The 16,491-nt window shown below is 42.2% G+C and overlaps 1 protein-coding gene across 2 annotated transcripts in view; it reads right to left on the reverse strand.

The window, feature by feature from the left end:
* The window catches only part of LOC124285238, a 290,116-nt gene that overhangs the window by 171,816 nt on the left and 101,809 nt on the right, over nucleotides 1–16,491 (reverse strand). For both annotated transcript variants that reach the window (XM_046721444.1, XM_046721443.1), the window contains exon 7: nucleotides 304–427. In XM_046721444.1, coding sequence (XP_046577400.1) covers nucleotides 304–427 — 124 coding nt within the window. The remainder of the gene's footprint in view (nucleotides 1–303; nucleotides 428–16,491) is intronic.

The following is a 16,491-nucleotide window of genomic DNA, read 5'->3' on the forward strand; positions in this document are numbered from 1 at the left end:
AACCAAACCACCATAATGAGCCATAATCCCTGACATCTCATTTGAACCCTCATTTCTTCCATGGACAGCAGATGTCTGGACTCCCAAAGTGACACAATTGGTACTGACTGCAGATGCCCAAGACTTTTGACATGCCATGTGTAGCTCAACAACTTTGATGCATCAGTTGAATACATCCGATATAACGAACCTATGCATTTGCATTATACTGGTCAAAAGTAAGGAAATGGCCTACCATCATATTGAACTTCAATCATATTACTAATGACATGACCAGAGACAAATTAAAATGTTTGTACACACCTCAAATAGAACTCGTGGTGATTTCAGCTTGTGATCCTTCCTAGGTTTTGCAACTTGCACACGTTGGTCAACAAGTGGAGTGACGTATGTATTTACTTGTGGCAGTGGTATCCAGGAAACAGACCTTCGATGAAAAACAGAAATTTATATCAAAACATTAAAGTCACAAAGTAAAAAGGAAGTAAATCAAACGTTCATAAATCTATTCAAAGAAACTTCCTGAAAATTCTATATATTTGTGAAATTAACATATTTTCTCACTTACCCTTTATTAATATTTTAAATCCTTTACAAATTTGCATTTTAATTCAGTAGTTTAAAACATTAATGAAATGATATGTGTAAAATGGGCCCTACTAACACATTGATAAACAATTTTATCTTTACTAATTATTGCTGTATCTCAATTGTACAATGTAAAGAATTTTAACAGTTAAATTCTGTTCTTGTCTTTATCTGACTGTTGTTGTCATTCCTGTTTTATAGATACAATAACTTTAAACTAAACACATTTAGTACTGAAACATCAAATGCAATTAATAATGTACAAAGTGACAGATGTTAGAGTATATGAAAAGTTTTTGTGACAGATTCAGAATAAAGCATAACACTTTTCTGCATGCATAATTTAACACACTGACTGTTATTTTCTCTGATATTTAGATGAAATATTGTATGCATTTCACAAAAGGTTGAGGTGAATGAGTAATATGGCTGGCCAACATAACATAACTGGGTCAATTTACCGAAATCCATGGTAAACATGTAAACATTTAAGTTAGGATAAACATCAGTCCAGAAGCAATGCCTACAGAATTGGATCCCATGAAGTCTATGAATGCTCCTATTTGTTGTATGAATTCACAGAGGCAAACATTACTGTTATATGGATTTTTTTCATTGGTAATCTTGTCTTCTAGTGGCATTTAGAAGTTGTACATTGATGTCCAAGATATTTTTATGGATTAAACTTCTTTTTTAATTTCTCTCACGACGTTTCGAGACCATTCCAGGTCCCTTCATCAGGTGAACTGGCAGTTAGGACTATGACGTCGTCACTATGACGTCATAACTGAGTTATGACGTCACAATGCAAGTGACATCACAGTACACTAGGGAGAGTACTGTATAAGTGAGTGTGAAGAGTTAATTACATAATGATGAAAATTCATGCTAAATAATAGAGTTGAAAGTTGCATTGTCAATACACAACAACTGCTAATTACACAAAAGTTACTTGATAGCAGGCTTTCCAAAAAGAATAGTAGACTCGTTTTTCTTTTATCTAAAGTTAATCAAGAGGTCCCACGCACTTGGCAGGTATACACCTTGATCATGAGTCATTGCTGGTTTATGTCTCCTTATCTCCATAGATAACAACGGCTGGCGTCGGAGAAAACTACAGGAGGCTGTGGAGATAAGGAGACACAAACCAGCAATGAATCGTGGTACAGTCATGCTTTGATGTTAACTCTCCTTTGATCTATAGGTATATCTTGGTGTGTTAGAACTGGTTGTGCTTAAAGCATTTGCAAGATTTCTCTCATGATAAAGCACTTTTTAAAATTTCATCCCTTTGTGATAACAGTAGGCTGCATATAATACATTGGCTGTACATAAACATCACAACAACCTTGTCTGATCAGTTTAACTTCTATTGCATAATACGAGTAAACTGTAAGAGGCTCCTCCCTCCAGGGAGAGTGGGTGTTCATTAAAATAGCAAGTCATTTTCCAAGTGTAGGATATGATCTCAATAAGACTTGTTTTGCTGATTTGACAACTGCCCTTAACTCTGACCACCTTTCTTCTGACCCGGTTAGTTTCTTATCCTTTTCTTGAATAGCTTCATGCAAGAGTCTTATTTCTTATCAAGTTTGTCAAATCTTTGCTCTAATAGTTCTTGCCCATCATTTACAACTTGCTTTAGTTGAACGATATGGCACCAATGATATGGAGTCATTTTGCTCACCATGCGTAGTAGAAGTGGTGGATGATGACATGGTGTCGGAGATCTCGGACGTGGTGGCATGCTTAAAAGAGTTATGCAGGTGATGAAATGTAATTATATGAATTATCTAGATCATTCCCTGGATATTCTAGTATTCAATTACCTAAAGGGAAGGATCATACTCGTGAGGGAGAAATATTTGGTGTTTGGAGAAGACTGACGTCACTTCCTGTCAAAGACCTCATAGGTGGTTCTGTAATAGTCTATTTGACCGATTTTCATTTAAACCAGTTTCTGTGACGTCACTTCCTGTTTGATGACGTCACTTCCTGTTAATAACGTCACTTTGTTCATGACGTCACTTCCGGTTCATGACGTCACTTCCGGTTCATGATTTCAAGTCTTCTCAGATTATTTAACTGGAGTAATAAACTGCAGCAGATATAATAATTCCACTTGCTGGTGATAAATATTAATAGATAAGGTTCTTCAAAGATCCTCATCCTTCCGTTTACTGTTAATCTGTTTCTTCCCTCACAGTCCAAAACAGTGAACCACTGCTGAGTCTGAAAATATCAGCAACCCCCCCTTCCCCTCTTTTTCCCCCTCAAGGGAAAAAACAGGTGGAGGAGAGGCGCTGTCGGTAGGCTCTCTAAGGATGGAATGACGTTTCGCAAAGGTAAATTGGTGTAGGGATTAGATATTTTCCACCGGCATGCAGCAACAATCTGATCTATGGAAAAGGACCCCCAAGCTGCAAGTGACGACATCCAGGCCCTGGTCTCATGCAGGGAAAACTATTGTTCACTAAGTTGGGGTCACAGTCCTGGTAAACAGAAGTGATGGTCCTCCTAAGCCAAGACGATATAATATGCAATCAAGATCTCCAAATCAACAATTTTCTTGCATGAGATAAAAAAGACAGCGGCAAATACGTCTGATATAGAGAGTACGCCGGACATATCATCTCAGAGCTCGAATAGGTCATAGGACTCTAGTTCAGTCTGATCTAGAGGCAGATGTAGAGAATACTTGAATCTGGGATACTCTGTGGATGAGAGACCACTAGCAGATGCCCCATTCTTGGCAAGAAAAATCTGGTAAAGTGCTACATGACAGCCATCCATAGCCTCCTGGAAAGGGGATTGGCTAAAGTCTATGGCAAAAAATTCGGGTATTCTGGAACTGGAAGCTGTATCAATGACAAGGAGAAACCCCACCTGTTAAGGAAAAGAAATGTCAAGGAATTTCCTACATAGGTTTGGAAGACTTCTGGAGGGACTACAGAATGAGACATAAAGCCAACGTGGGGAAAATTGTAGGACTAGGAGCTGAATAAATAAGAATAAATAAAGAATTAAATTCGTAACTGGAATGATCTAATCGGCTTGTAGATCGAGCTGTAAGAACCACTGCTAGTCCTTGTATATCATAAACAGAAACGATTGCTGATCTGTAGTCCACCATAGGACTGTTTCAGTGTCTTAAGGTCACGAAGATAAAGATAGAAATCCGCTAAGAAATCTGAATTCCCCTCAACATAAAAAATGGAGGATCGATATCAGAACAATGAAAAATATCCCGAGATTGGTGAAACAATTTCCTCATTGGATTGTTCTCGAAGTTCTTCTCCAGTCAAGAGGCGAGATGGTACTAGTGCTGCCGAATAGTCTAACACAAACACTCAAGTGTGATTGGCATCAGAAAACTGCCTGAAAAACGACATCCAAAGAGGAGTGGGCAAGCATCTTTCGTGGGCTGACATGACCACCACGGTAACTTGATTAATTGCCAAATAATCCTCAAAACCTGGGTGAGGAAGCTACCTGATACCCAAGACAAGGCAACCGCCGTATGAAAAGATATCGATTTAGTATGCATGGGCTAAAACCTAAAAACTCCCTTGGACTAGGAGGAACGGGATTTAAATGTGAACGAAAGTTTGGGATAATTCGAGAGCAGATGTGAGAAATCTTTATCAATTGGAAGCACTGGCAAGGAAAAAACAAGCCCATCTTAACAAGGTTGACATGGGCTTGTCTATCCAAACCCCTAGCCGAGGATGCTAAGCCTTCGTATTTACAAGATTGTGACTGAATTGTCCAGCCACGTTGTACAGTGAACGCAGACACGAGATCACAGAATAATGTCCCACATGGTGCATAAAATTCTTACAGCGCATCTCCAATGGCGCGTGATATGGCTAAAGAAACGTACCTTCAAAGAAAAGGACATACTAATCAAAGCACCGTTGATTAAACCCATGATTAAACTCATGTCCGCCCGTAACACTCTACAACCTAACAACACAATGTTTACGGCGGCCATTTACAATGTATGAGCTCTCGGCCAATCAGCATCATTCAGTCCGCAGTAAATACTATTTATCAGCCAATGAAATAATTCGTTATATTGTAGCTTACACAAGGTCTAAGCTGGTTCCCAAGCTGGTTCCCGGCTCCCGTTGCGCTTGCGAGCTTGCGCCACATTGCGTATATTGGTATAAGCGAGACAGGGCCCAGCTAAACACAAGGTCGCAAAGCATGGCAGAAGTAGGTAGACCAACGGAAGATGCCATGAGCGTGTTTAGGGAGATGATGAAAAAGTAAACGAACCTAATGGTATATCGCCCGTGCCTCCCGTGGAGTGCTCAGCTGACAGTGCATTCTGGCAAGAAAACGTCATCCCTGTGATCTGATTCGTTCACCTGGCCGTCACCTGGTCCGATGCATGTACTACCTGAACTGCCGACGCCTCGTGGGACAGCGGATTGAGTTTGAACCCTGGCCTCGAATATAGCCGTGGTGTTTCAAATTCAGTAATAATAATAATATAATAATAATGAATGTTACATAACGCGAAATCCAACCACAAGGTGGATGCTCAAGCGCTCCAAAGTAAGGTTTGAGTTAATAGTACAGTGAAAGAGATGCATTGAAAGATGTGATCTGAACGCAATAAAAGATGGAAACAGTTTATAGCGAGGAACAGTCTATTCCACAGTGATGGTGCGCAACCACTGAAAGAACACTCTCAATAAGAGGCTAAGACAGTCAGTAAGAAGGCAGTGTTCATGAATGGTGTTTCAAAGTAACAGGACTTTCGGTCCTGTAAGTTTCAGATGTCTGTCTGACCCATTGAAAATTCACAGGACCCATAGAACAAAATTAAACACACATTTCAGATTTAATATTTCTTATATTGGCATTGAAATTATTAACAAACATAAGATTTATGGGATCGGGTGGTGAGGCTTGCTGACGTGGGTAACATAAAGTGTCACCGTATCCCAAGTGCGTAGAAACCACCTCCGTAGTGTAGAGGTTAGAGCGTCCGCCCGGAGAGCGGAAGGTCGCGGGTTGATCCCAGACCGCGTCATACCAAAAGACGTTAAAATATGGTACTTGTTGGTCCCTGCCTGGCGTTAGGCATTAATGGGTACAACAAGGGCTGGTTGGCTTGGAGCCAGTATAATGTGTCCGAGTGGGGTATTCATGCTTCACTGCAGTATGGTATCTCAGTGGGCTTGCACTATAAACCCAGCTGAAGTCTGGGTTAGTACAAGCAGCCGCACATACACATACACACACATGCACGTCATCATATGAGCGAAATATTCTCAAGGACGACGTGAAACCCAATGTCACCACACCTCACCAAGAGCGTAGATCGAAGCACAAGTTGATCACTGGAATGTCTGGTCCAGACTTGATGAATTACAGGTCGCCGCCATAAACTGGAATATTGCTCAGTGAGGCGTGAAAGCTTAATACGCTCACTCCATGGTTGATACTCGACTACCCGGGTAGAGACTATAAAGCATCCCAACTGTCTACAAAAAAATAGACTCTAGACTATGGCTCTTGCCGGCGTTATACGAGTACTACGGCTTACGACCCCGGGGGCGTGCCCCAACCACTGCCGCTGCCGTTGAGCTGTTGCGGCTACAACCCCACCATGCAGGCAAAAAAACGATTGCCGTCGGTCGACTTCATCGACATCCGTGTCAAGCTGATCCAGAACGTATCCCGAGATGCCAGCCCACCGACCAGCTGTGGCTACGGTGTGGCCGGAGGGACGGTGGCCAGAAGATCCGCTTGGCTGAGGGATCCCGTGTGTCCCCAGCATAGGGGGGTGGCAGGACGGGAAGGTCCGAAGCCATGGAACCATACCCGACACCAGCATAAACCAGTCCGACAGACCTTGACCCGTGGTCTCGTCTGGGACGGTTGGATGGATAGCCAGCTGTGTCTGTGTTTGTTCCGTGGACGCCGACAGATCAACAGACTGAGTAGCTGTGGCCATGGGTCGAAACGCCACGGGGAACACGGACTACATGGAAAGTCAATGGATAGCCAGCTGTGTCTGTGTTTGTCCCGTGGACGCCGACAGATCAACAGACTGAGTAGCCGTGGCCAAGGGTCGAAACGCCATGGGGAACACAGACTACATGGAAAGTCAATGGATAGCCAGCTGTGTCTGTGTTTGTCCCATGGACGCCGACACATCAACAGACTGAGTAGCCGTGGCCATGGGTCGAAATGCCATGGGGAACACGGACTACATGGAAAGTCAAAGACACAATGAACATCTTAAGATATGCGCTTGTGACATATGCATTTTGGCGGGAAAAGAAGAGTTCAATAAAGTAACATAAAATGCAAGCAATATGTACAAAATATAGAATGCGATGGACAGAAATATCAACCAATGCGACACTACTGACCGGGAGTCTTGTAGTTCTTTGAAAATTTTGAAAACACTTCCACTCTGTAAACACGTCTTCTGTGTTGTCCATACAGAAAAATTATGAGATGTTTTCAACAACTATGTTGTGACGTCACAGCCAAGGGAGATAACTGTATAACTCTTTTAAGCATACCACTAGGGATAGCTATGACTTAGTTAAAAAAATTCATTTCCATTCTGTATGTGTCTGTGGAATCCACAGGAATAAGGCAACCATAATCCATAGGGAATGTTTACGCCTATAATTCAGCCCAAACTGTCAACATCTGCTCAGAACATCATTGCAGCTATTCAATCACTTGGCCATCCCAGTGGCCCCGGACAAAACAGTCCACCCTACAATATGCTTAACATATTTGGATTTAACCATCGATAAAGTAAAAGGTGAAATCAGGCTGCCACAGGATAAGGTACAACAACTGACACAACAGCTCACTCACATTTTGACAGCACGCAACAAAAGAGTAAAACCGCAATTTACAATCAATTGTTGGTAAACTCAACTTTGTTTGTAAGGCTATACCTATGGAACGACCATTTATTTGGCACCTCATTGATCCTCAAAAAGGGTGTTCTCAGCTGCACCATAGAATCAGAATTACACAGGGTATCCACGCCGACTTAAAAGTATGTCTCCAATTCCTTGCTAGTCATAACAGCACCACTTTACTCTTGCATCCCCAATGGTTAAACTCGCAGGAGGCAAAACATTTTACAGATGCAGCAAGCAGCCAGGGATTCAGCGCTTACTTTCAGGGCCATTGGACCAATGGTCGCTTACCAGCACAGTGGCATGAAAAGGGATGGTTGAAGGATTTAACCATGTTTGAACTATTCCCTATTGTTCTTGCCATCAAGCTGTGGGGCACTGTTCTGTCAAACAGCCAGATAATGTTCTTTTCTGATAAGCAGGCTGTGGTCCACATAATAAACCATCAGACAGCAAAACCTCCTCGGGTCACTTCTTAGATGCTTGGTGCTTTTATGTCTGCGACACAACATACTGTTCAAAGTAAAACATAGTGACACCCACGCTAACGTTATAGCAGATTCTCTTTCGAGATTTCAGTGGGCACGATTCAGGTTGGCAGCACCTTATGTGGACAAGTTACCAACCCCCACTCCAGACGACATCAGGCGGGCAAAACAGCGTTTGAACAATTCCATGCTGCATTTGGTTTACCATCTCTTTGGCCTATACCACTGGACCAGTTGCTGCAGTTTATTGCTTATTTATCGGTGTCAGGTAGGTCGCCTGCCACAGCCTGGTCATATATATCTGCGCTGGCAGCACTCCACACACTTCATAATATCTGTGATGTGTCGCACCACTTTCTTGTTCAGAAAGCCCTTTCAGGTATGTCTAGATTGTCTCATTGACAGGATACATGGTACGCCAACCAATAACGGCTCACTTGCTTGCAGAGATCATGTGCGCCTTGCCCTTGGTCTGCAGCCAGTCCTACGAGGTGGCGCTGTTTGCTGCTGCATATATGTTGACTTTCTTTTGGTTTTTCAGAGTCGGTGAGCTGGTAGCAGCCACAGCAAAGAACACCACTAACAGAGCTTGCCTTTTTTCAGATATAACCATCGCAGTTGACTTATCATCCATACAGGCACATTTGCAGAGCTCCAAAACTGGTCAGTATGGCCATGGAGCATAAAGGCGTTGCTGAACTCCCCATTATGTCCTGTTGCAGCAGTGCAGCATTTCCTCTGCATCAGACCCACTGGTATGGGGTATTTTTTCGCTCATTTTGGCAGCTCACCGCTAAAAAAAATTCAATTTTAGGCGGTGTTCAAAAAGGCTTTGGCATCAATCCCGGAGTCCATCAACCCTAGTTTGTACTCGTCACATTCATTTCGCATAGGGCCACCACCACAGCAGCTTTACAGGGCATCAGTTCACAACAAATTCAGGAATTGGGTCGGCTGCTTACCGGACATTCATCCGCATACCTTCCATTTTATGATCTTTACATTTGTTAGGGTGAAATGTATACACATAATCCTATAACTATCTCAACGGATTTCAGATACAGCTTGGTTCATCAGGTCCAGCTACTTGGCCCGGCTGCTATGACATACAGAGACAGGTCAGCTCTTTGCACTCAGTGGCAAGTGGTTGGTCAAATGGGGATGTGATGGGTCCAGTTTCACACCTTTGTCGACAGGCTCATCGCTCAGGAAGCACAGCCAAAAGTTGTGGTTATCCACTTAGGCTCCAAGGACCTCTGTGCCATATCAACCAAACTGCTCTTTGATAGCATATATCTAGACTTGCTCTATCTGCGTCTTAGGTGCCCTAAGTCAACAATTATCTGGTCATGCATGCTGCCCAGACTGGCAAGGAAGGGGGCGCAGAACCCATGGGCCATAGATGCCAAGAGGCACAAGCTAAACAGGCGCATAGCCAATGTTGTGCAAGAACTGGGGGGGGGAAGTGGCTCAGCACTCCTACATAACCCATGCCCACATCAGCGCCAGAGACTGGCAGGGCATGGGGGTGTTCTTCGACTCCCTAAGTAGTGCCTTATTGTGTAATTGTCCATATAGTTACCGCCAAATTCCCCGCGGTGTACGAGCCCCGTCACACGATGCAGGCATTAATCTTAAAAATGTCATTATTTCTGTTTCATTTCAGTTCACCTACTTGACACAGGCCAGTTACAGTAGCATGCACTAGTCTGTGCTTGTCGTTAACAGGTTGTGTTCCATAAGGAACAATTACATATATTGTTAGTAAACTTACCTCTGGATTATGGTTGCCTTATTCCTGTGGATTCCACAGACACATACAGAATGGAAATGAATTTTTTTTAACTAAGTCATAGCTATCCCTAGTGGTATGCTTAAAAGAGTTATGCAGTTATCTCCCTTGGCTGTGACGTCACAACATAGTTGTTGAAAACCTCACATGATTTTTCTGACGAAAAACTAACATCTTCTGCATCTCCTTGTGGGGAGGTAGGGGTGGGCACTAGATCCCATAATCCAGATGTAAGTTTACTAACAATTACTAACAATACATGTAATTGTTCCTAATTATAGGCGTAAACATTCCCTCTGGATTATGGTTGTCTGAATCACACATAAGGAAGGAGGGTTTATGCAGATGATGAATATAGCAATACCACTAATTATCCCGTTATAGTCTATGACATAACAATTATTATAACTATGACTTAGGTGATGAAATGTAATATATATGGATTACCTATATTCCAGTATTCAATTACCTAAAGGGAAGGATCATAGTCGTGAGGGAGGAATATTTGGTGTTTGGAGAAGACTGACGTCACTTCCGGTCCAAGACGTCATATCCAGTTCTGTAATAGTTTATTTGACTGATTCTCATTTTAACTGGTTTCTGTGAAGTCACTTCCTGTTTGATGATGTCACTTCCTGTTTGATGACATCACTTCCGGTTCATGACTTCACTTCCTGTAAGTGATTTCAAGTCTTCTCGTGGATAATTTAACTGGAGTAATAAACTGCAGCGGATATAATAATTCCACTTACTGGTGATAAATATTAGTAGATAAGGTTCTTCAAAGATCCTCATCCTTCCGTTTACTGTTAACCTGTTTCCTCCCTCACAGTCCAAAATAGTGAACCACTGCTCAGTTTGGATATATCTGCACACACACTGTTTCTTCCCCCCCCAAAGGGGAAACAGGTGGAGGAGAGGCGCTTCACTGCCACTAGACGTTCCATTTTCTGTAGGCTCTCTAAGGATGGAGTGACGTTTCACAAAAGCAAATTGGTGTAGGCATTAGATATTTTCCACTGGCATCCAGCAACAATCTGATCTATTGAAATGGACCCACAAGCTGCAAGTGACGACATCCAGGCCCTGGTTTCATGCAGGGAAAACTATTGTTCACTAAGTTGGGGTCACAGTCCTGGTAAACAAAAGTGATTGTCTTCCTAAGCCAAGACGATATAATATTCAATCAAGATCTCCAAATCAACAATTGTCTTGCATGAGATAAAAAGACAGTGGCAACTACGTCTGATGTTGAGAGTATGCTGGATATACCATCTCAGAGCTCGAATAGGTCATAGGAGTGTAGTTTTGTCTGATCTAGAGGCAGAGGTAGGGAATACTTGTATCTGGTATACTCTGTGGCCGAGAGACTGCTAGCAGAAGCCTGATTCTTGGCAAGAAAAAGCTGGTAAAGTTAACATGACAGCCATCTATATCCTGTAAAGGTGATTGACTAAAGTCTATGGCAAAAAATTCTGGAACTGGAAGCTGTAGAAATGTCAAGTAGAAAACCCGCCTTTTAAGGAGAAGAAATGTCAATGAAATTTCCTGCATAGGTTTGGAAGACTTCTGGAGAGACGAGAATGATCTAATCGGCTTGTAGAGCAAGCTGTTAGAACCACTGCTAGTCCTTGTATATCTCAAACAGAAGCGGTTGCTGATCTGTAGCCCACCATAGTACTGTGTTTCAGTGTCTTAACGTAACTAAGATAAAGTAGAAATCTGCTAAGAAATCGTTGAGATAGCCCTGAATCTGAATTCCCCTCAACATAAAAAAAAATATCCCGAGATTGTAGAAACAATGTCCTCATTGGATTGTTCTGGAAGAATATTATCTCCAGTCAAGAGGTGAGATGGTTCTATAGCTGCCGAAAGGTCTAACACAATCACTCAAGTGTGATTGGCATCAGAAAACTGCCTGAAAAACGACGTCCAAAGAGGAGTGGGCAAGCATCCATTGTGGGCTGACATGACCACCACGGTATCTTGATTAATTGCAATATAATCCTCAAAACCTGGGTGAGGAAGCTACCTGATTCCCAAGACAAGGCAACCGCCGTATGAAAAGTTATCGATCTATACTAATATGCATGGTCTAAAACCTAAAAACTCCCTTGGACTAGGAGTAACGTGATTTGTGAACGAAAGTTTGGGATAATTTCGAGGACAGGTGTGAGAAATCCCTATCAATTTTAAGCCCTGGCAAGGAAAAAACAACCCCATCCTATCAAGGTTGACATGGGCTTATCTATTCATACCCCTAGCCGAGGATGCTAAGCCTTCATATTTGCAATATTGGGACTGAATTGTCCAGCCACGTTGTACAGTGAACGCAGACACGAAATCACGGAATGATTTCCCACATGGTGCATAAAATTCTTACAGCGCATCTCCAATGGCGCGTCATATTTCTAAATAAACGTAACTTTATGAAAAAAAAATATATCACTTATCAATGCGCTGTTGATTAAACCCATGATTATACTCATGTCCGCCCGTAACACTTGACAACCTAACAACACGATGTGTACGGCGCCCATTTACAATGTATTAGCTCTCGGCCAATCAGCGTCATTCAGTCCACAGTAAATACTATTTATCAGCCGATGAAATAATTCGTTATATTGTAGCTTACACAAGGTCTAAGCTGGTTCCCAAGCTGGTTCCCGGCTCCCTTTGCGCTCAAGAACTTGCGCCACATTGCGTATATTGCTATAAGCGAGACGGGGCCCAGCTTAACACAAGGTCGCAAAGCATGGCAGAAGTAGGTCGACCAAACGGAAGATGCCATGAGCGTGTTTAGGGAGATGAGGATGATGAAAAAGTAAACGAACGACAGAATACACCTTCCAAGCTCCGTCAGAATGCAGAGGGATAATAGGCACTTGTTAGAACAATAAATGTGCCCTATAACACGCCTTTTCCATGTACAAGGCACATGCTCAAGGCGTTGACATGTTACCTTTTTATTACCCCTGATAACCCATGCTGCCAAGAGGCGCTAGAAAGTTGAATAGCAAAATGATTTATCCCACCAGGTACCCATTTACCCTGCTAGGTTATATAGAGGCAATTTGAATAAACTCACTTGCCTGTATTCAGTGACTGGATATCAGTCTTGTTTCCAACCTAACGGTATATTGCCCGTGCCTCCCATGGAGCGCTCAGCTGACAGTGCATTCTGGCAAGAAAACGCACGTGTCATCCCCGTTATCTGATTCATTCACCTGCCCGTCACCTGGTCCGACTCATGTGCTACCTGAACTGCCCTCGCCTCGTGGGACAGCGGATTGATTCTAATCCGTGGCCTCGAATATAGCCGTGGTGTTTCTAATTCAGTAATAGTAATAATAAACTGAAACGTTATATATCGCGAAATCCAACCACAAGGTGGATGCTCAAGCGCTCCAAAGTAAGGTTTGAGTTAATAGTACAGTGAAAGAGATGCATTGAAAGATGTGATCTGAACACAATAAAAGATGGAAACAGTTTATAGCGAGGAACAGTCTATTCCACAGTGATGGTGCGCAACCACTGAAAGAACACTCTCAATAAGAGGCTAAGACAGTCAGTAAGAAGGCAGTGTTCATGAATGGTGTTTCAAAGTAACAGGACTTTCGGTCCTGTAAGTTTCAGATGTCTGTCTGACCCATTGAAAATTCACAGGACCCATAGAACAAAATTAAACACACATTTCAGATTTAATATTTCTTATATTGGCATTGAAATTATTAACAAACATAAGATTTATAAACAGCAAACAAGTGTCACATCTCACATATAACAACTTCAGTCAAAGTCATTGTGAAATATACAGTCAGAAACTGGGACCGGCGGGTTGAAGATTTCTATCAGACCGTTGGCGAATCTGCCGGATTTGTCAGAGGGTCAGACGCTATTTGTGAACACTGAGAAGGAGAATTCAATAAGAATTGCTTCCAGATCGCAGTTGTCTGGGTGGTTGAGGGGGGTTAGCAATTCACTTATATGATTAGATATTCTGGTGCCATGCCATTTAGACTCTTGTATGTGATACAGAGTATGTTAAACAACTGTACCGGGTTGTTTGGAAGCCGTGGCCGGAGGTAGATTCCAATGGAACGGGTGAATAGCCGAAGTAGTAGACGAAGTAATAGGCTCAGATGACGAAAATTTAAAGCCTTTAGGAGTCATAATGACTCTCTAGTGTCATATGCGAAAGAGTCATGGACATGTTTTGTGAGAAAACGTCAGTTTGGAACTTTCATCAAGACATCAAATGTTGATTGTTTAATAACGACAAACAAAACAAAGTAAGACCAGTCAGGTATTTAAGCAGCGCCGAGCAGTCAAAAAAATAGTCATCGCATAGAAACCAAGTTACATTATCTGAACTAAGGCCCAGTAGCAGTTCGTCAACAATGACGCAAGCTTCTAAATCCACTCCTATTTGAGATAATTGTATGTCAAATACGCAGGTTATCTGCGTCATGACAAACACTGCTGACTCCCTTATATCTATGCCCCTGAAGGTAGATATCTACCAAGAGTTGAGAAGTGAGAAATTCAAATGCCGTTTCACAAATGATGAATGGGGGAAGAGATGTCTTGGGAGGTCCTTCTGCTTGACATAAAGGGCAACTAATAGGATCAGGTGGTCAGGCTCGCTGACTTGGTTAACACAATAAGTCATTGTATCCCAATTCCGTAGATCGATGCTCATGTTGTTGAACACTTGATTGTCTGGTCCAGACTCGACTAATTACAGACCGCCGCCATAAAGATGGAATATTGCCGAGTGAAGCGGAAAACTTAACTAGCTCACTCCGTGGTTGATACTCGACTACGCATGTATAGACTAAAGAGTATCTTGGCTGCCTACGGGTATAGACACTAAGGTACTGTCGGAAATGCTAGAAAAAAGCTTTTTGACTTATATTTAAAATTCAGAGGTATTACAGTTACTTAAATAACAAATATCACTTTAAGAAACATCAACCTAATGTAGACCGAGGGAATAAATTTTGAGACATGCCCTAAAATGTGTTTTTTACTGATGAAAATACCAAAAACTTTGAAAAATAACGGGTAGTGGGACGTTATTTGATACAAACATTAACTGCCTGTGTTACGTCATCAGCATGCACGGAATCGACAGGTGAAATTGACACCTGAGCACACGCTCGGGGGAAGGGTCATCTCAATAGATGTTTTCTTCAAAATGTTGAATATGTGTACGTATAGTATACGTATTGGTTATGTAAGGGATCATTTGTGTATGTGTGTTTGTTTTGAATTAAACATACAAATTACTGTACATTGGAAAGAATCCTATCACTTGTGTTATATTATCGATTAATTGTAGAAATGTGCAACGTTTTAATAAATGTTTTGCATGTCAACAGTATATTTCATTGCAAAAATATGGATGTAATTCGGTCAGTTTAATCTAGTTGTGAACATTGGCCAAAGATTTAACGAAGTCACTGGTGTAGCTTCTTTAGAATATATATATTCTTCTTCTCATAAAGTTTGTAGACCGCCCGTCTAAGTACTCCCTTGTCAAAGTTGTCAAGGATGGTTTTACGTCCCGGTTTTGCTTTTGAGACGGTCCCTGTCTTGTCTGATTTGTTAACAATATTTTAAACTTGTTGGTAAGACATACCAACAGCTCTACAAGTTCTGTAATAAACCCTTTCTAAACTAATGAAAGGTTTACCTCTGTCTTTTTCAAGCACAAAAAACTTTGCAACAATTGACTGCAAATAGTTGGCCTTAGTGAACGCTGTGATAAAGATGTGCATGCATGACGGGAAACTTATTTATCAAGACTTAACATTTATATTAATATTTCTTCAATAAAGAAACAATAATTAAGTAAATTAACACAAACATTCAACATTTATTTGTTAAAGAAAAACGTTTATTCATATTTTTACACCACCTGTATTATTAGCATTAATGTAAAGACTATTTCAGATTTCTGTTGTTGAACTCTGAAAAAATCCTAAGTTGTTGTTTTGGTACCATATTCTCTCCTGTAAACTGCCCTTTAAATGCATGTAAATGTTAAATCGATTGAAATAAAAATTAGGTACACTATAGGCGAGTTGATATATTGACAACATAGTACATTTACCACCTTTATCAAAGTATTAAGGCTAAAAAGCATTTTTCTAGCATTTCCAACAGTACTTTAGACTATGGCTCTTGCCGGCGTCATACGAGTTACTATGGCTGGCGATCCCGTGGGCGGCCCCCGACCACGGTCAAAGCTGTTAGGCTTTGTGACTCCGACCCCACCATGCGAAAATAAACGATTGCCTGCCAAGCGAGCTTACGGATAGTAGGGTCAAATGCAAGCGGTTGAACCCCCGGGCGGCCCACGACCACGGTCAAAGCCGTTAGGCTTTGCGACTCCGACCCCACCATGCGAAAATAAACGATTGCCTGCCAAGCGAGCTTACGGATAGTAGGGTCAAATGCAAGCGGTTGAACCCCCGGGACTGACGGCAGGACCCCGTGCGGCTTGTGACATGGGCATAAGCTGCCGTCGGTCGACCTCATCGACATAGTCGGTGTCAACCTGATCCGAGACATATCCCGTTATGCCATGCCACCGATCAGACGGACTACCCGTGGCTACGGCAGACGGCACCTGGTGGACAGCCGTGAAGCCCGTGTCTCCCGTAGGCGGTACGGTTGACTGGGACAATCCCATATGTGTGGGTTGCAAGCG

This window comes from Haliotis rubra, unplaced genomic scaffold, assembly GCF_003918875.1.
Source record: "Haliotis rubra isolate DU_JTF1 unplaced genomic scaffold, ASM391887v1 Scf356, whole genome shotgun sequence".
Classification (NCBI taxonomy): domain Eukaryota; kingdom Metazoa; phylum Mollusca; class Gastropoda; order Lepetellida; family Haliotidae; genus Haliotis; species Haliotis rubra.